Source organism: Monodelphis domestica, chromosome 5 (genome assembly GCF_027887165.1).
Source record: "Monodelphis domestica isolate mMonDom1 chromosome 5, mMonDom1.pri, whole genome shotgun sequence".
NCBI lineage: Eukaryota > Metazoa > Chordata > Mammalia > Didelphimorphia > Didelphidae > Monodelphis > Monodelphis domestica.
In genome coordinates, this window is record NC_077231.1 from 322,575,620 (window position 1) to 322,594,071 (window position 18,452).

The following is an 18,452-nucleotide window of genomic DNA, read 5'->3' on the forward strand; positions in this document are numbered from 1 at the left end:
GCCTTTGGACCCTGTCCAGTAGGCATTTTCTCCATAGTGCTCAATGCTCTCAGACCCTAAGGGAGGCAGGAAAGGACTAGAAGGGAGGGGAGGGGAGGAAGGTCTCCCTGTCATTTTGCCCAGAGGATTTGATTTTAGCTCCTCATTGGAAATTGAGGCAACACTGGGTGCTTTCAATTTGAATATTGGATTCTGAAGGGTTAGTATTTATTGTTATTTAGTCATTTCACTCACATCTGACTCTTGGTGACCCCATTTCTTGGCTGATAACAGAGAGGTTTGCCATTCCATCCTCTGGCTTGTTTGACAAATGAGGAAACTGAGGTAAATAGGGTGCTGTGACTTGTCCAGGCTCACTCAGCTAGGACGTGCCTGAAGCCAGATCCGAATGTGTGAAGATGCGTCTTCCTGGCTGCAGGCCTGGTGCTCTATCACTGTGCTTGCTGGCTCCCCCATTAGCAGAACATCCCTCCAGCAGTGGACTGGGTGACGCAGGGTCATTCTGTATAGCCCCAGACGTCTCTTTTGGGGTGATCACTGGCGTGGGGGAGGGGGAGGGACCCTGAAAACCCAACCCAACCGGAACCCCCTTCTACTGCCAATGAGCAGCGAGGGGCAGGCGCCGTGCACGGCACCATTTTCTTGTCTACGTGCAGATGCCTGGCGTAAACAGGACCAGCCGGCCAGCAGGCTGTCCTGCAGTCAGGAGGGCGACAGAGACGAGCAGGCGAGGCACTGAATAGTCTCTTTATTGGGGGATTTTGCGTTAAACATTTTACAGCACGAGGAAGTGAGGCTGAGCGGCTGTGGGGTCACCTCGTAGGCCCTCAGTTTGCCTCTCCGAACACCCCAAGCCTAAACACGACTAAATGTAGCTGCAAGTTCATAAAAGCCCCCCCAACCCCCCCAGACCCCCCTAAAAAGTGGTGACTCAGACGCATCTGAAGCCGTTTATAAAAAGCCCCCCAAAGGAGTGGCATTCGAGGAGTTTGGCTGAAGGACACAGAAATCACGATTGGACAGAGAAGAGGAATCCGTGGAGCCGAGTGCGAGGGAGCCGGCGTCTTCCCAGCATCATTCCATACTATGGCAGAAGGTTTCCAGGCGAGCTGGAGGGGATGGAGGCCCCCTGGCGGCTTTGGGATGGGCCGGGCAGGCTCTGGAGGGCCACGGCGTCAGCCAGTGACGCCACCAGACCCAAAGGTGCTGGCACGGAGGAGCCCACAGAGGGTCTTCCAAGACCCTGGTGTGCCACCTCACTGTCACATGGGCCCCTTGGAGCCTGGGACGGGCCTCAGTTTCCCCATTTGTAAAGCTCCGCGGTCCCTTCTGCTGTGAACCCCGTGAGCCCCGTTTGCTGCCCGAGTGTCCCTGGTGTCCTTTCCGCCATCGGTGTGAGTGAGAAGTCCGGCTCGGGAACAGAAGACAAGTGACTCCACGGCCGAGCGGGTCATCCTTCCAAAGGGGAGCCCAGGACGGCCGTCGCAGGGATTCTTCTTCCCGTGACCCGCCTTCACCATTTGTGGGCGTCCCATCCCAGGAACCAGCCGGTGAACGTGGGAGGCTCGTAGCCCTGCTTGACGATGACCACCGGCGTCCTCTGGTCTCTGCCCGAAGGGTCGGTCTCCAGGTAGGCCTTGGCTAAAGGCAGAGGCCGGCCACAGAGGTCAGTAGGGGCGATTCACGAGACGAGGAAGCAGCCGGGGCAAGAGGGGCCCCCCAGCTTTCCTCCCTGGAGGGGGACCCTCGTCCTGGCTCTGGAAAAGCTCAGGGGAGCCTTTCGAGAGGTCAGTGGGAGCAGCAAGTCACTGGTCAGCCACGGAGCGTCCCTTGGCCTCTCAGGCCAGGGCCCCGGGACACCCCACGGCCAACCCACGGGGAGGTGGAAGAGCCAGCTTCAGAGGGAAGATGGAGGGGTGGCTCGGTCTGAAGAAGGAAAGATCTGGGGCCGAGGGGGAGGCAGAGCGGGATCTCTGCTTCTAAGAGGCTCAAGAGGGAGGGGCAGACAGGGAGCCCCGAGGACCCCTAGAATCTCCAGTGGTGACGAGTTCGAGGGCACGACTTACCCGACTTGATGGATTCCGATCGCTCCACTTCATTGGCATCTTTGCCAATCCAAAGGAAGATCTGCCCAGACAAAGGAAAGCCACAGGCTCGTCTCCCATCGAGTGGAGGGGCGCCATCTTGTCCCCCCCGTGATGCTGTGGGAGCGGGCAGGTCTGGAGGCTGGGGATGGAGTCCCTGATCCCGACAGCAAAGGCCCCCCAGGGGGAAGCTTCCCAGGGCGGGCGAGGAAGGGCCCTGGGAGGTCTGTCAGCCTGGAGCGTCCAAAGCATCCCTTGGGATGACGACATCCTCTGGAGGACGGCGCAGGTGGCGGCCCTTTCTGCTCTGCAGGTTGGCCCCTGCCCGAGGCTCAGCGCTGCCCGCTGGCCCTCCCTCTGCTGCTCTCCCCCTTCCCAGATGCACTTTCATCAGGGCGGGGAGTGCCGGGGCACGACGGAAACCTGCGGAGGCGCCTTCCCTCACACCTGGGGCCTCTGGGACGCCAAGCCCAGCTCCGTGCCCTGGCCGGGCCCCTTCCTCTTCCCTCTGACGCTGGTCGGGGGGGGGGGGGTCAGCAGGCTCTCGCCCCCCACCTCCCCCAGCCGAGCCTTCGTGGACTGCCTGCGATGCCTCCAGGCCCCCCCAGCAGCCCCGGGCTCCCCCCCCAGAATCTTTACATAGAAGCTCGAGGATCCCAGAGAGGGGAGGCCCACAGGGGGCACCCAAGCCAAAAGAAGCCTCAGGCAGGCGTCCAGGCAGGAGAGGTCAGTGCCGGCCGGAGCCCCGCCCTCACCTGTTCCCAAGCGTCCAGCAGCATGACGTCATCCTCGGCCAAGTCGTCCTGCGTGAATTCTCCGGGAACCTCCTCGATCTGCAAGGCGGAGAAGGAGCCCTTCCTGGGACTGCTCGCGGCTGCATCGAGCCTCGTTTTCCCTCCACTGGCCCGACTGCCCCAGAAATCGCCCCCCTCCCCCGCCCTCGGCTCAGCCCATGGATGGACGACGATGGCCGGGCGCCCGCTGAGCGGCCGTCCGAGGCTGCCTCGGTTTCCCTGCCGGACTTCCTGCCGCCGCGCCCCTGCGGTCATCGGGATGGACCTGGACGGTGGGGCAGCCCAGGGCCGGGATACTCACTAGGAAGCGGCCGGTCTTGTTGGAGCAGCCGAAGAGCCGGGGAGGGTGGTTGCAGGCCGGGCTCTCGAGCAGCGGGGACGTCTGGTAGGGCTTCTTCCCGCCCAGGCCTTCCCAGAATTCCGCTGCGGGACAGACGAGAGCCCCGTGAGCCCAAGCGGCACCCTGGGCCCCCCCGGACCCCTGTGGCCGGGCACACACCTGGCTCCTGGCCTTCTGGGACCCTCGTGGTCTGGCACCTGAGGACGCCCTTCAGGTACTCGGCTCCCCTCTCCTCCTCCGCGCTGGCCCCTTTCCCGACCCACGTGTAGCCGCCGCTCCGGGGCAGTTTCAGGACAAAAACGTCGTTGGAATTCAGCGAGTCGGCGTCCAGCTCCACCTGGATCACAAGCAGGGGCGGGGGCTCGAGTGTAGCCCCCTCGCCCAGGCTCTGAGAGCCTCCCCCGCGCTGGGAACGCCGGCGCCTCGTCGTGGAGGCCCCTGGCATCGCAGGGTGCTTCTCAGCGCCTTCCGGCCACTGGGTCCTCCTGATCCCCGGCAGTGCCGGCCCCTTCCCCTTCCCCGGACCACTCTGACCCAGGCACCTGCCCCCCCCCCCCCCCAGTCCCTATCTCAGCGCCCAGGACGGACCTGGCGTTCCCCTCCTGCCCTGCCCATCAGCTCAGCAGGAAGGGCCGCTCCCTGCCCTGCGCCCCTCCTGGGATCGCCACAGGCCGCACGAGCAGGAGCATCTCTGGGATCCCCCCGCCCCGGGGGCTCCCCTCCTGAAGAGCCCTTTGTGCGTCTGGCTGGGGGGCCCCTCTGGGGGCAGAGGAGAGTGCTGAGGTCCCCGGGGCCGCTCTGATGGACCCTGGCTTCGGTGATGCAGGGGCACCACGATGAGAATCCCTCGGGGCACCATCACTGGGCCATCATGTCCCTTCTTCAAGAACCCCAAGACAGAACACAAACCTGACCCACTCGGGCTATGGGCTCACACTTGTGAGAACGGTAACAATGATGGCATGGGTGGTATCGGATGGCAATGGCATTACCCCCCATTGGGCACATTCATTATCCCATCATGGTAGGCACATTATGATCCCCTCATTTTATAGATGAGGAAACTGATGGGAAGGGACTTGGCCAAAGTCACATGGCTAAGTGAGGATCAGAACCCAAATTTTCAGGGCTAATGCTGTCCAGCGCTCAGAACTCCTGGGTCCTTCCTCAGGTGACTTCCATGTCACTGATCACATGACTTTACCTCCACAATCCTGGTGATGGAGCCCAGGTTTCGGCGGATTTGGAAGAGGCGTGTAGGGGCAGGAGGGGTCTGTCCTCCTTTCCGGGATGTCCCATCCTTGTAAATAATGAGGGGTTTGTCTTTGAAGAGGCTCAGCAAGTGTGCAGGCTCCTTGCCTTGGGAGACTCGAACCTGGGGAAAGAGTTTCTCTGAGAAAAGGGAGAACAAGGCCGCAGTTGCTGGGAGGAGAGGAGGGAAAAGTCTGCAAGTTAAGAAGAATGGGAAGCAATGGAAGTAGTGAGCGCCCCATGCCTGAGGTCTTCACACAGGCTGGACGATGATTTGTTGTTGGACAGAATTCAGGATGGTGGGAGGAGGGGCCGGATCCCCTCTGAGTTTCCTGCTACCTCTGTCCGATTCTACGAAGCCATGAAGAAAATCCTGTATGTCCCCCGAAGAGAGCCACAGGGAAAGCTCAGGTTTAGTGCCTAGTGGACACCCCCCCGCCCCCATACACACACACCAGCCTTCAATTCCATTCCACACACTGAACCGAATCTTGACTTGAAGGCTTTGTAGACATCACTGCCCGCCTCCCCCACTTCCCGCCATCTTTGAGCCCCCCCCCCTTCTCCTTCAAACCACCTAACAATAACCCTCAGCTAGGAGCCTGAGAAACCAGCTCAGAAGGAGGTTGGGGGAGCCCAAGGAGCAAGGACCAGGGCTGCAGGAGGTAGCACCAGAGCTCTCTTAGGGACGCTGCCTGACCAACACCAGCCACGGGGAGGAAGTCCATCCCTCCAGCAGCTCATCATTGTAACTCATTGGTCCTAAAGGCAAACTGCACCCTGAGCTGGCCTCAGCTCTGCCACAGGCCTGCCATTGGGGCTACAAAGAGGAGAGTTGAGTCCCTGCCAAAGGGGAGAATGCAGTCTATTGCCAAGTGACGCCCCATCCTGACAAATAAGTAATATATCACATGGGCGATTCCATGGCTTAGGGAAAGAGAGCAAGGAAACTCCCCGGGAAACTGGCCACCTCAGGGAGTTGTCTGGGCAGTGAGTGACTTGTCCAGGGTCCCATATCCAATGTGTTGGAGGAAGAACTTGGACTCTGGCCATTCCTGACCCCAAAGGCTAACTCTCTAAACACAAATTAAAGAGGTCCTTCTGGAGAGGAGAATCTAATGGCCCAGGAAATCTGGAAGGACCTCTTGTAGGAGGTGCCCCTCCAGCCAAGCCTCGAAGACAGCCTAGCTCAGTTGTCTCTACACTAATGGAGAGCTGACTCAGGCAACAACTTCCTTACTAAAGGACGGGTGCCTTTGGAGTTCCTTCCTGTTGAGCCTGGCTCCATCTTGGGCTGCATGGCAGACTGGAGCACCATCTAGCGGCCCCAACAAAAATCACAGCTAAGAGGTGTCCGACTCCCATCCAGCTCCACCAACAAGACAAAATACACCAACAAGATGTGTTCCAGGAGCATTTTATGCTGGTCTGTCACAACTGATCCCAACACCCACCCCAGAGCCCAAGAGGGCAGGGGAGGCTTCATTCTGGTCTTTGTCCCCAAAGAGGCCTGGCCAGAGGCCAGTCAGCCTCACCCCGTGCTTGGAGAGTGATGGATATGAAGAGAACAAGTGGGAAGAACTAGCAGCTTCTGGCCAACAAGCCAGGAGATCTACATCCCTTCCCAGTTGAGCATGGCCAGGAGAGCTTCAAAGACTCGGGCAAAGGCCCTCACTTCAGTGTTTCTACAGCCTGCGAGGCCCTGGTGGAGCCCCTGCTTTTGGAGGCCACCCGTGTACGGGTCCCTTTGGTAGCTGGCCTCCCCACTGGCCCCTTCCACTTATCCACTTTATTTTAAGTAAGCCATTATGTCAGCCCCGACGTTCTCTCCAACTGCTGGGAAGGAGCTGCAGAGCCAAAGCCAGGTCAGCCCAGAGAAAGCTCCGGCTCCTGGAGGCTGGAGCCCCCACTTTTGATGGGACCACCAGCCTGGGGAAGCCTCGGGACCCTTCTCAGGTCAAGTTTTCCCATTCATCATCTGAAATGTGGAGAATCCCAAAGGAAAACAGTCATCCTGACATCCAGCTGCCACATAAGCTTTCTCTTGGTTTTGTTTGCTTTCACCCCTCCCTTCCATCTTAGAATCACTACCACGTATTGGTTCAGAGGCAGAAGAGCCATAAGGGCTGGGCCACGAGGTACGTGACTTGGCCAGGGTCACACAGCTAGGAAGGCTGGACAAGAACCCTCCTGTCTCTATACCTGGCTCTCTAGCCATTGAGCCACCTAGAGGCCCCAATCAAACTATTTTTTTTTTAAGTGTCCAAAGCCAAGAATTCCCGATTAGGCCTCCCGTGACCCAGAAGTCAGCAAACATTCAGTGCTGCATCTCCCAGAACGGGTGCCATGAAGACAAAGCTGCAAGGGGAGATCTCGCCCTTTAGAGTAGACCTGGTTGTTCCCCAGGAGCTCAACCCTCTCCTCCCCAGGGGGAAGAGAAGGCGAGGGGGTGGCGCAGGGGTGTTGTTTATTTTTCCTCGTCCAGATTACAAGGAGACAAATATGGAAGAAAAACAAGAATCTTGGAATTCATACAGAAAAAGGGTTTGGCGGAAAACGACAGGCCCCTCTGCCGCCTACCTGCACAGGCGTCCCTCCCAAGGAGCGGTCCAGCTGCACGGTCAAGAAGGCTGAGTGGACGAGCTCATCTCGGGTGGCGTGCGCCCCCTGCCTGTGGACAGAGGAAGGAAGAAGTGACCTGAGCACAGAGTTCCGAGGGAGTTCCAGGGGTTTTCCTGGGGATGGGGAGGGCTCTAGGGGTTCTCCTGGAGCTGTTTCTGGCCGGCAGTGAGAAAAGGAAACTACAACCTGGTTCCTTCTCTTCCTCTTACCTGCCCTTTGTTTTGCCCTGATCTCATGGCCTGCTACAGCCAGGAAGTGTCTTGAGTCAGGATTCAAACTCAGGCCTTCCCAACTCCAAGCCCAAGCCTCTCTCTACCCCAGCCCCGGCTGCCGCACCATCACTCCCACACACACTGGGGAGGGAGGAAGCTGCTGGGCAGACGGGTGGGTCAAGGTCCTCAGGTGCATGGAAAGGGGGAGGGAGCAGCCTGGGCCAAGTCCCTCTGCCTGTCTAGTAATGTTCTGGCAGTGTGTGCAAGCATGCCCTCTCTGGCACACGTGCCCGAGGTTGGCCACCATGGCCCGAAAGGATGCCAGCTCAGGCTAAGATGGCTTCCCTTACCAGGTGTAGATGATCTGCCCTTTGGAGTAGGTGTACAGGATGATGTAGCAGTCACCCCCATAAAACTCTCCGTAAGTCTGCGGGTCCACTTGGACTCTGCCATTACTCTCCACGCGCCATATCTGGGTTGAGGGTAGGGGGAAGACAGAAAGCAGAACAGTGTTGACTGCCATGTGTGTGTGTGTGTGTGTGTGTGTGTGTGTGTGTGTGTGTGTGTGTGTGTGTGTCCGTCCTCTGAGGAAGCCTGCTGGCCTAAGAAGCTTCGGGGACTTTCCCTGCTGACCGGGGCAGCCTCCTTTCCCTGCTGACCGGGCAGCCTCCTTTCCCTGCTGACCGGGCAGCCTCCAACTCCACCCTCCATCCAGGTCCGTCCTTGGAAGGCTGGGACCAGACGGATGTTTGTCTCTAGGCATCATGCAGGTCCCAGCAGGCAGCCGTGTCCCTGGCCGCCCAGCTCAGGCTAGCCATGAGCCCATGAGCCAGCCGTGTCTGCAGCACGTCCCAGAGCCTAACGAGAGGAACGTGGCTGCCTGGCCAGACTCTGAAGGACCCCTTGCTCCCTTTTCAGGCCCCCAGACCCGTTTATACGCGTTTGGCCCATCTGCTCCACGGCCTTTTCTGGAACTTGGCCTGGGATGGACCACGGGCAGCTTCTGGGTCGGATCCACCCAAATGAAGACACGGCCCGCCTGGAGGGCCCATCCTGGAGGAAGCTGCCCTGTGGGCGCTCGGAGATCGCGGCTTCCCTTCCTGGAGGCTCACAGTCCTGGCCACCCCAGCAGTCAGAACCTGCCTCAGGCTCCTGGACGGGTCAATGGCCCAGCCCAGGCCTCGATGCCCCCACCCCCCTCTCGTCTCACCTCTCCAGGCCCACAGAACCCACCTCCACCGACCCGGAGCCGTCATCCACCATGTGGTGCTGGGCTGCCATCTGGGGGGACGCGTGCAGCCTCTGGGCATCGAAGGGGATTTGCGGGACCCGGGCCACCTTCTCCGTGACGCACACCTTCCCGAAGCCGTCGCTCTGGTCGCGCTCCCTCCAGTTCCTGAAGAACTGCTTGAAGATGGACGTCTCCCCCCCCTCGGGAAGCACCTGAATCTGAAAGGGGACAAGCGGCCCCGCCGCATCCGTGAAGGGGGGAAGGGGCTCTGCCCGGGGTCCAGGGAGCCCAGGGAGCATTTCCCGAAAAGATGGCTGGTCGGAGTGGCCAAGGCAGCCCGGCGGCCCCTCGAGGCCGACCCCCAAAGAGGCCCTGCTTCCTGGTATCAGACAACTGGGACTCTGGGAAAGGGGGCACACGCAGGGCCACGTGACTATCCACGCCAGGCTCCCCCTTGACAAGCCCTCCTCTGATTCATGAAGAATTGTGCGAGTGTATGGGGGGGGACAGGGGGTGTCCACACGTGCCCGAGGATGAGGAAACGGCCTCCTCCGGGCAGAGGACTTCTGGCCCCTCACTCTGAGGAATGACCCAAGTGTGGATGATGCTCAGGGAGGGAGGAGTCACGGCCGCCATGACACCGGACCCAGGAGCCTCTGGGAGTGGGGAAGCCCTTGGGGGGCTCCCCTCCGCTGGGTTCTGCCACCCCAGGACAATGGCAGCCCCCTGAGGGAGGGCCCCCCCCAGAACATCTGTGGGCTGGAGAGCCCCGGAGACAAGGACAAAGGGAACGTGGCCGCCCTGCTCTGGTCCAGAAGGGCCCCTTCCGGCTCAGCTAGTCCGCAGCGCCCCCTCCTGGCCGGGCTGCGCCCCCCTTTTCTGCACCTACGTGGGTACTGGGCGGATAGCCCATGTCCTGCAGGAACTCTTCTGCCATGTTCATGGCGGCCTTCCTCTCCTCGGGGTTGGCGTCTTTGCCTAGAACGTGAGGACACGAGCGATGGGGCGGGCCGTGGAGCAGGAAGCCTTCCTGGGCTGGCCCTGCCGGCCTGCTCTGCGGGGACAAGTGGGGGCCTGGGGGGGCTCCCGGCCCCCGACCCGGCTCTGCAGCCCCGCAGGACGTGCTGGCTGTCATGGAGGAGGCCTGATGGGGGACCCCCGGCCCTCCCGGCTGTCCTGGCCTCACTAGAAGCTGCCTCCAGCCCAGACCCTGCGACCTCCCGGGGCAGCCCCTCGGCCGGCTGCTCCAGGAAAGCCCTTTCAGCCTCTGCCTGCAGTCGGCCTCGATCAGGCCAAACCAAGACTCTCCTTTCAATGGTGAGTCCAGTCCGGCCCAACAAGCAAGGCTCGGGGACTCCTACAGGTCAAGTGCGGTGTTGGGCAAGGGGGAGGGGAGCAGGGGGAGGGGAGGGGGAGAGGGGAGGGACAGGGGGAGGGAGAGGGGAGGGGGGAGGGAGGCAAGGAGGGGGAGGGGAGGGGGAGAGGGAGGGGGAGGGGGAGGGAGAGGGGGAGAGGGAGGGGGAGGGGGAGAGGGAGGGAGAGGGGGAGAGGGAGGGAGAGGGGGAGAGGGAGGCTGTCCTGCTCTCAAAGCTCTCCCACTGCTCACTCCTGTATGACCATCATCTGCTCCTGCTGCCTTGCACGAGGGACCCCCGAGGCCCTCCTACCTTTCCACACAAAAATCTGCTGGGCCGCCAGGTGTTCCAGGAGGAAGCACTCCTCGGAGCGCAGCACGTCCATGGAGAAGGGGTTCTCCTCGGCCACAAGCGACACCTGCATAGCCCCGGAGGCGTCGGAGACCTGGGCCAGGAGAAGGGCGTCTGTGAGGTGGGCCAGCCCTGTGGGGGCTCCCGCCTAAGATCAGAGCTCGCAGCCACTTTAGAGACGAGCCAAGAGGCAGCCGGGTAAGGGTCTGGTCCAGCCACCCCGCCAGGAAGTACCTGAGGGGGGACCTGAACTCGGGGCTTCCTGTTCTATGTCGGGATCATTAACTAATTAGACATGCAGAGAAACTAGCTCACAGCAAGAGGCACCTTAAAGTCCCAGAAGGCTCCTGTCTCCTAGCGTGTTCTCCGTCTCCCTCCCTCCGTCTCCCCATCCTCTACGGCCCCTTCCTGCCCTTGGGGGCCTTTCCCAGGGTCCTCTGGGGGGCTTTGGGCAGAACAGTGTACGGTCACGTGTTTTACTCAGTTTCCCCTTTAGAGGTTCCTTCTCCTGCCGGGCTGCTGAGAGGTGGGGGGGGAGAAGGGGGGGTGCCGTGGCTGCCCCTCTGGAACCAGCCCTGCCGACAGCAGGCCCCTGGCCACTGAGCAAGTCTCCCCCCCCAAACCAGCTTAGCACCATGACTCCTGGGAGCTGCGGCTGCTCATCTATTCAGACGAGCCCCAAAGCCCGAAGGGTTCGGAGAGAATCCTGAGACACATCCCTGTTACCCCCAGCCATTGTGTCGGTGGGAGGAAAGCATGTGCTTGCACTACCGGCCGCCCCCAGCAGAGGGCGCTCTGGGGCCAGTTTCCCGCTGGCGGGACTTCTTTGGTTGCCCATTGGAGGAGAGCTTCGGGGGGTGGAGTCGTCCTGGGAGCCAGGCCTGGGGGAAAGAGGAGCCCCGCCCCCGCCTGGGCTCCTCAGGAAGACACCTTCTGGTCACTCCAAGGGGCACTTCTGGGGAGGAGCTGAGCTCCCAGGACAGGCTCGGCTCCGGCACCCCAGAGATGGCGCCCCAGCCCGGCACTCACCATGTACAGCCTGGCCATCCTCCGGTTGGTGTTGTCAGCCTCGTAATCGGCGTCCACGTCGCCCTCCCTCAGCTGGGGCTTGTTGCCTAAAACCTTCAGGGGAGGAAGAGGAGGTCAGCGGGGTCCCCCGGGATGCACCCGAAGGAAATGACAAACCCCCGGAGACTTCTCCGAACTGCCCGGGGAAGGGAGCGGAACCAGAACCCGGGACTCCCGGGCCATGACCCTCCGGGAATCTCCCCTGGGACCCGCACCACAAGGCTCTCCATGCCGAGCCCAGGCGGATGTAGACAAAGCCTCCCAACGCGATGCCCGGAACTATGCCCTGGGGGAACTAGGTCCGGCCTAGAGTCCCAGCCTGCCTTCCTGGGGAGAAAAGGGACATGTGGAGGAGGCAGAGCGAAGCACTTCCCATAGATGAGCAGCGAATGACTTCTAAGGAACCACCCAAGTCCCAGCTCCTCTCTCCAGCCATCCCCAGGAGAGTTTTCCCCACGAAGCTCAAGGGTTCATCCTGGGCCTCCGGGCCATATTTCCTGGGGAATCGCTCTTTGGAGAGCTCTTGAGTGGGGAGAGGAAGACAGTCTAAAGGGCACAAACGTCCCAGGGCCCTGGAACACATGGTCGACTCTTATGGATCCCCAAGAGCTGAGGAATAACAATAACAGCAGCAGCCCGGCTCAGAGCCCCCGGAGCCCCCCAAACGCCCTCCCACAGGCTCAGCTCTGCCATTCCCTCCCTCACAGGGCCAAAGCTCTGCTCTGAGTCTGTGGGCTCCATCCTCGTGGAATCCAACATTGTGGAATGAAGATGGGACATTTTCACTTTTTTCCCACCAGTTTTGCGTGTGTAAAGAATTAGGGCAGGAGGCCCAAGATGGCGCCCTCTCCAGAGGAATGGAAGCCCCCGGGAGGGCAGGACTGATTTGGGCTCCATCTCTGTCGCCGGTGGCAGCTCGAGGCTGCCTATACAGTAGACCACTTGTCCACACTCCGTGTTACCGGTGGTGCCAGACTGGCTGGATCCCATTCCAGGGAGCTGCAGGGTGCAGTCCCTTCGAGCACACTGAAGCCTCGTCGTGGGGGGTAGCCACGACCAAGCAGGGCCGTCCCTGGGCACCTTGGAAGCACTGCCGAGGAGGGGAGGCCCAAAGTCCTTCTCTGCCCGCCATGCTCCCCGGCTCTCCAGCTCCTCCTTCTGGCCCCATCTGTATGGGGTGCAGCACTTTCTGGCTGCTAACATCCAGACTCCTTACCATGGCCCTGGTGGCCCCCTTCCCACCCCAGGGGTCAGCAGCCTGTGTAGACGTGGAAGCCGGGTCTAGCATGATGGAGGGTCCTGGCAAAGGGAAGACCCAAGTCACGGAGAGGTGTGCGCTCAGGCAGGGATCCGTAGCACAAATATTTGATAACTGGGAAGGTCCCCAGTGTGAGACGACCAACAGTCCTCAGGCTGCTTCTGGGAGCCGGGCCAGTCCGAGGCTGCCCCGGCGGGATCAGGACCAGAGCCCAGCCCTCCTTTTGACCAAGACGAACCCAAGGCCTCGAGGCAGCCCAGACTGCTGCTGGGCTCTCCATTTCTTCCTCACTTGAATGTTTCCATGCTGCTTGCCGGCATGGGCCAGCCCAGTGTGAGGGTGCCCGTCGTGGCCTCTCCAGGACACTGTAGGGTGGGGGTCCCAGAACTCACGTGCCCCAGCGCTGTCCCATGGGCACTGTGGGGATTGTCACCCCTCTGTGGGTAGAGGAAGGACTCTGCCAGTTAGTCACATGCTAACAAGAGGGAGAACCAGTGCTCTGCCCTGGCATGGCTGCTCTGGGTCTCTTCTCCCTTTGACGAGATCTTCCCAGAATCCCTCTCTAGGGCCAGGGCGGCAGGGACTGTCTTTCTTCTTTCTTGCCTGTATTGGTACCAGCAGTGCTCAGCACAGTGCCTGGCACACAGCACCCTCCCAAGAAGAGGGATGGCTCATTTGTGCCAACCATTCCCTCACCCAGACTGCATACCTCACACAGAGAGCCCCCTGGAGCCTCTCATGCCTGTCAGGGATCAGGGAAAGCAAAACCTACTTGCTGGCTAGACGGTGAATCGCCACTGGCCAGGGAAGCTGGGGGACAGAGGCTGCAAAGTAATGGAAGACCAACGAGGGGGCCTCTGAAGGAATTATGGACCTGGCCCAGTCCTCTTAGCCAGGGCTCTTCGGGTGACGCGGTCTGCTCTATAAAGTCCCAGGACGTCAGGGTTGCCATGGGATGCCCAACGTCGGCTTTGGCAAAGAAGACATCCTGGATGGTTCAGGCTGGGTGGCCTGGGGCGTAGGACAGAGCTACTCAGTACAGACAGGCTCTTCTGGACCCCTCCAGGACTTTAGGAATAACAGGCAACACCGTGACGCCATCTGCCAAGGCTCTAGGTGGTGCTAGTGGAGATATAAAAACCTTAAAAAGAGGCCCCCGTAGGCTTGGCCTAAGTCAACACTTTCTGAGGATTAGAGCTCGGTGAAATTGGAATAGGTGCCCTACATTGGCAGGGAAGGCAGGTGATCAGTAGAGAATCCCCCTCCTGAGCACTCTCCAAGCACCAAGATGCTGAGTCCAGAAATCACTCTGTGCCATCGACCTGGATGTGAAGCGAAGACGCATCGTAGGAGGGCTCGGAGGGAAGAAGGTCCTCACCTGTCCCTCCGCCACTCAGCTCCTGCGCTGGGTACCGCAGGGAGGGACCCTCGCCTGGGTGCAGCCGCCTCGGGCTAGTTCCCTGCGAAGGCTTGCCAAAGGCCACCCATCTGGGACACTTCCGAGGGCGACGAGAGACCTTATCAGGAAGGTCACAAGTCTCTGTTTGAACCAGGGTGTGCCAGCAGCGCACACCCACTGATCTCTGCAACTCTTGGCTAGATGGTTGTGTCAACTGAAAGAGCTCTTATCTCCCACCCCCTCCTCAGCCTTAGCACACAGCTGTCTCCCGCAGTGGAGGGAGAGGAGAAACAGGTAATTAATGATCCCACCATTAACTGGGAAAATCCTGACCACTTGGCAGCGGGGCCCCTGGAGCCCGAGCCCCAGAGGCTGCAGCAGGCTGGGCATGAATGTCCTTCCTTTTTACCCCAATGGAGCTCTGCTGGGGTCCTCCAGGAGACTCAGTCACCATTTACTGAATGAAGGAACAAATGAAAGGATGGACGGATGGACGGACGGAAGGGGCAGGCAGGCGTATGGGTAAGAAGAGGCTGGAGAAATCCCTCTCAAGGCTCAGCCCAAATGCTTCTTCCGACATGAAGCTCTCCAGATCCCCCTTGAAGTTTCCCCTCCCCTTGGGGGGACTCATTCCTGAAGCTGAGTTGGATGGGGGCCTCCATAGTCACGTGGCTTGCCTGTGCTCACACCGGCACGGCACGGGCTGGGCTCGGTGCAGGACATGCACTTAATGAAGGCTTTCCAATTGGCTAGTCTATTCCTCTGCATGGGCTATTGAGCCAGACTAATGTCTTCCTTTAAAAAAAAGAAAAGAAGCCGCCCTATCCCATAGTCCGAGACCACCAGCACCACCCAGCAAACACTCCAATGGTCCTTCCTGGGCTGTCAACACCTACCAGTGTCATAGGCTGCAAGAATGGCAAAGAGCTTGACCTGCTACATCCTCGGCTCTTCCCCACAAACCTGGGAGGTTCCCCATCTTACAGATGAAGAAACGGAGTCAGGAGAGGTCAAGTGACTCCTGCAGGGTCACCCAGCCAGGAAGTGTCTCGTGCCCTCCAATGCTCTACCCACTGCACCAGCTGGCAGCCTATATGGCCAGCCCACTTAAAGATATCAGTGAACTGTGTTGGCACGTTTCCAGAGTGAGGAAACATCAGAGATTTGGCAGCCAAGGCCCTTTGGGAAGAAAACGTTCATCTCTAGGATCTGGCCAGAAGCATGAAGACGGAATGAAGGAATGGCGGATGACCTCAAAGCTGGGGGTGAGCCTGGTGGGCTGTGGAGAGCCACAGGGAGGCAGGGCAGTCCAGATGGCTCCCGGGAAGTCCCTCCAGCTGGCCCCTTACAGCTGCACGAGGGTGTCCACCCAAGCCCAAAGGAAAGGCACCCAACTCCTGAGTTTGGTTTCTAACCCTATTCCCGACCCCCAGCTGCACTGTGGACCCGAGTATCAGACAGGACTGTAGGATGGGCGCTTGGCATGAAGAACAGCCAAAGAGGAGGTCCTGAGGCACCAGAGCCTGGAGAGGAGGAGCCCCAGTGAAGCCTGTTCTGGAATCTGAGCACAAGCAGCACCCTAGAAGGGCTCCTCTGGGTCAGGAAGTCCTGAGTTCAAATCCAGTCTTGGACGCTTACTAGCCATGTAACCCCGGACAAATCACTTAACCCATCTTTCTCAGTGTTTCCTCAGCTGTACGTCAGAGATAATTCTAGAAGCCCTCAGCATAGCACCTGGCCCATGATAAGCTTCCTAGCAACGCCAGCTGCAGTTATCTTTGGGGCATGAAGCAGCGGCAGCCAACTCTTCTGCTGGGTGCCGCCCTCTACCCCAACTAGGAGTTGGCCATCACTGCTGACCCCATCTGGCCTTCTGGTACTCCGTCTCTTCCTCCCGTTAGTCCTTGCAGGGCAAAGGCTCCCACAAATCCCCCTCCCTTTGGGTCAATACCCAGGAGTCCCTCTGTTTGACCAGGCCAAACTCCTCATAAAAAACAGTTGGCCAAGGGAGGCTGAGGCTTGGCCGGTCACTCCGTGGCTTATCTCGTGCTCTAGCTGTCATGTGGGCTCAGCCCTGGGAGATGAGATCCCCACCTGGCTCTTGGGATGATGGGAGTGGTACAATAGACAGAGCCCGGGCTTTGTAGTCAAGAGGATCTGGGTTCAGGCGCTGGCTGGGGATAAGAGAGCCCCGCCCAAGCTTACTGGGGGGAGGCAGTGGGAGGGGGATGTACACAGGCACTTCAGAGCCCCTCCAGTCTCATCCTCCAAGGAGGAAGAGGGCGAATGGCCCAAGCCTGCCTGGCCACACCACATCCCGAGTTCTGCCAGATGTGCCGGGGACCTTCCCTCTTTCCTCCTCATGAGCTGGGGCTATCAGTGGACCACTGGCCTGCTCACCCATCGCTCCTCTCTCTTGGCCCAGGATTAGGTCATCCCCTTCTCTGATCACCCATTTCTCTCATGTCCTGACTTGTTCCAGTTCTCCTTCCAAGTTCCTCCTTGGCCGGGCACTGCTGCCCACTGCGCCCCCCTCACCATTGGCCTCGTTTCAGGGCTTCACTGTCCCATGTCTCAGCTAATTCCACACCACCCAGCTAGGAGTAAAGGGGGTCTGAAGTACCCAAATGGGCAGACCTGCCAGGGACAGTGAAGTTTGGTCCCTGCCTGGGGGAGGGCCCCACTGGGCAATCTTGAAGGGCACTGCCCGCTCTCAGCTTCCCCTCCCTGCCTCTGGCTTTCTCCAGGACATTCCTTGGGTCCTCTCTCCTCCTCCACACCAGGCAAGTACACATGGGTATGCGGCAGGAGGGTACTCCCACAGGATGTCATCTATCAGTCCTGCCACCCTAGTCCTGCACCACTTACTTTCCTCTGCTCACAATCAAAATGGGCCTATTGAAATGCCCCATCCTCAGCCTCATCTGGCATCACCGATGCCCCGAGTTCTGGGGAAGTTGGAAGAGACTGACCTCTCGGTGCCCCAAAATAAAGAAATAAGGCTGTGGCTCAATGTGGGATTTCCCCTCAGGCCAATCTCTACTGCCTGCGGGAGCGGGGCGGAAGAAGTCTTCTGGACGGTCTGACCCCCATGATCCGGTTACTAAAGAAGAAGTTCCAGGAACCTTGGGGCCAACCAAGAGTTGCATCACAGAAACTGTGACCACAAAGAAAAGGCCCCCCATCACCTGACCTGGAGGATCAGCGTGGGGAGGATGCTGGGAACAAGGAGAGAAGACCTCACGCCCCAGGATTGAGGAAGGAGAGTCATCCCCAAACTGAGGACGGAAGACATCCTTTGAGCCCCACATGTTTTGGCTTCTTCGAATACTGGAGCCTACCAGAGGTGGAAGGGATCTTCCATCTTGGTGAACCATATCGTGTTACAGATGCAGGATTCCAGGGGCTAGATAGGAAGTGACTTAGCTAAGGCCACGCAGGAAGCAAGTGGAGGAATAAGGGTCTGAATGGCACATCCAGGGTTCTTCCTATTGGGCACGTCCCCCAGAGGAGGTTGGCATCATGAGAGAACCCCGTGGTCTTCTCTCTGCCTCTGGCAGGGAATGTGGAGAAATAGGCCAAAAGGGGAAGATCCCCCCATTCTGGGCCGGATCAGAACCTGAGAGTCCCCAATCTCCACCCCCCCCCCCCACAGCAGCACAGAGCCCTGAGAGGCCCCAAAGCCCCAAGGAGGCCTCCTCTGTGGTTGTCCTCATTTTACAGCCGAGGAAACCGAGGCAGACAGGCTGCGTGATCTGCCAGGGTTGCTGCTGGTGTCTGAGGGAAGATGAGAATCATTTGGGAGAACTTTGGTCTGTCCCACTCAGTATCTTCTCCATTCAGTCGCTCCCAAAGGGCTTTGTCCAACCCCAGCTCGAGGCGGCAGGGGTGCGAATGCTGACATCACAGCCTTGGCAGCAAGGGAGGAGGAGGGGGAGCTCCCCGCTCCCAGGGCCCAGCACAGAGCCGTCCCTGCCCCCAGCGTTTCCGATCCCTGTGCGCAGGCCATGCCAGCCCCCTTTGGGAATTGTGGACAAGCGCTGTGGCCCGAATGGCCTGGAAGACCCCTCCGGTAGGAGCGGCGAGAGCGAGAGCGGCGTCTCTGGCCCCCCACCCTAGGGCCCCTCCCCCGCCCACCCATCGGCCCCCGCCCTCTCTCAAGCCTACCTTGAGCAGCTCAGGGGGCTCCTCCCCGTCCTCCACGACAACCAGATGGGAGCGTCCTTTCCTCTCGTTGTCCCGGATGTCGTGGGCGACCTGGTTGGCCTTGAGACGCTCGTACTTGTTACAGGATGAGCCGCACCACTGGTAGATGTCCTGAGAACAAGGCGCGGCGTTGGCACGGCCGGGCCCCGACATCAAAGCCAGCCCAGCCCAGCCCCCTCCCAGTAACCCCCCGTCCAGCTGGGGACCCAGGCCACGGGACTCTTGGGAGGGAGGGGGAGAAAAGGACCCAATTCAGCGTCCCCAGAGTCCTGCGGTCAGCC

General features: G+C 59.9%; 1 protein-coding gene across 1 annotated transcript in view; it reads right to left on the bottom strand.

Moving 5' to 3' along the window:
* Positions 1–726: 726 nt before the first annotated feature.
* The window catches only part of SCIN (scinderin), a 51,956-nt gene continuing 34,230 nt past the window's right edge, over positions 727–18,452 (bottom strand). Inside the window, exons 9-21 of the mRNA XM_056800684.1 lie at positions 18,133–18,282; positions 11,270–11,362; positions 10,202–10,334; positions 9,424–9,512; positions 8,537–8,752; positions 7,654–7,775; positions 7,050–7,140; positions 4,423–4,593; positions 3,378–3,555; positions 3,180–3,301; positions 2,840–2,917; positions 2,067–2,127; positions 727–1,641 (exon numbers count right to left, since the gene is read on the bottom strand). Of these exons, the coding sequence (XP_056656662.1) occupies positions 1,514–1,641; positions 2,067–2,127; positions 2,840–2,917; positions 3,180–3,301; positions 3,378–3,555; positions 4,423–4,593; positions 7,050–7,140; positions 7,654–7,775; positions 8,537–8,752; positions 9,424–9,512; positions 10,202–10,334; positions 11,270–11,362; positions 18,133–18,282 (1,632 nt within the window). The 3' untranslated portion in view covers positions 727–1,513. The remainder of the gene's footprint in view (positions 1,642–2,066; positions 2,128–2,839; positions 2,918–3,179; positions 3,302–3,377; positions 3,556–4,422; positions 4,594–7,049; positions 7,141–7,653; positions 7,776–8,536; positions 8,753–9,423; positions 9,513–10,201; positions 10,335–11,269; positions 11,363–18,132; positions 18,283–18,452) is intronic.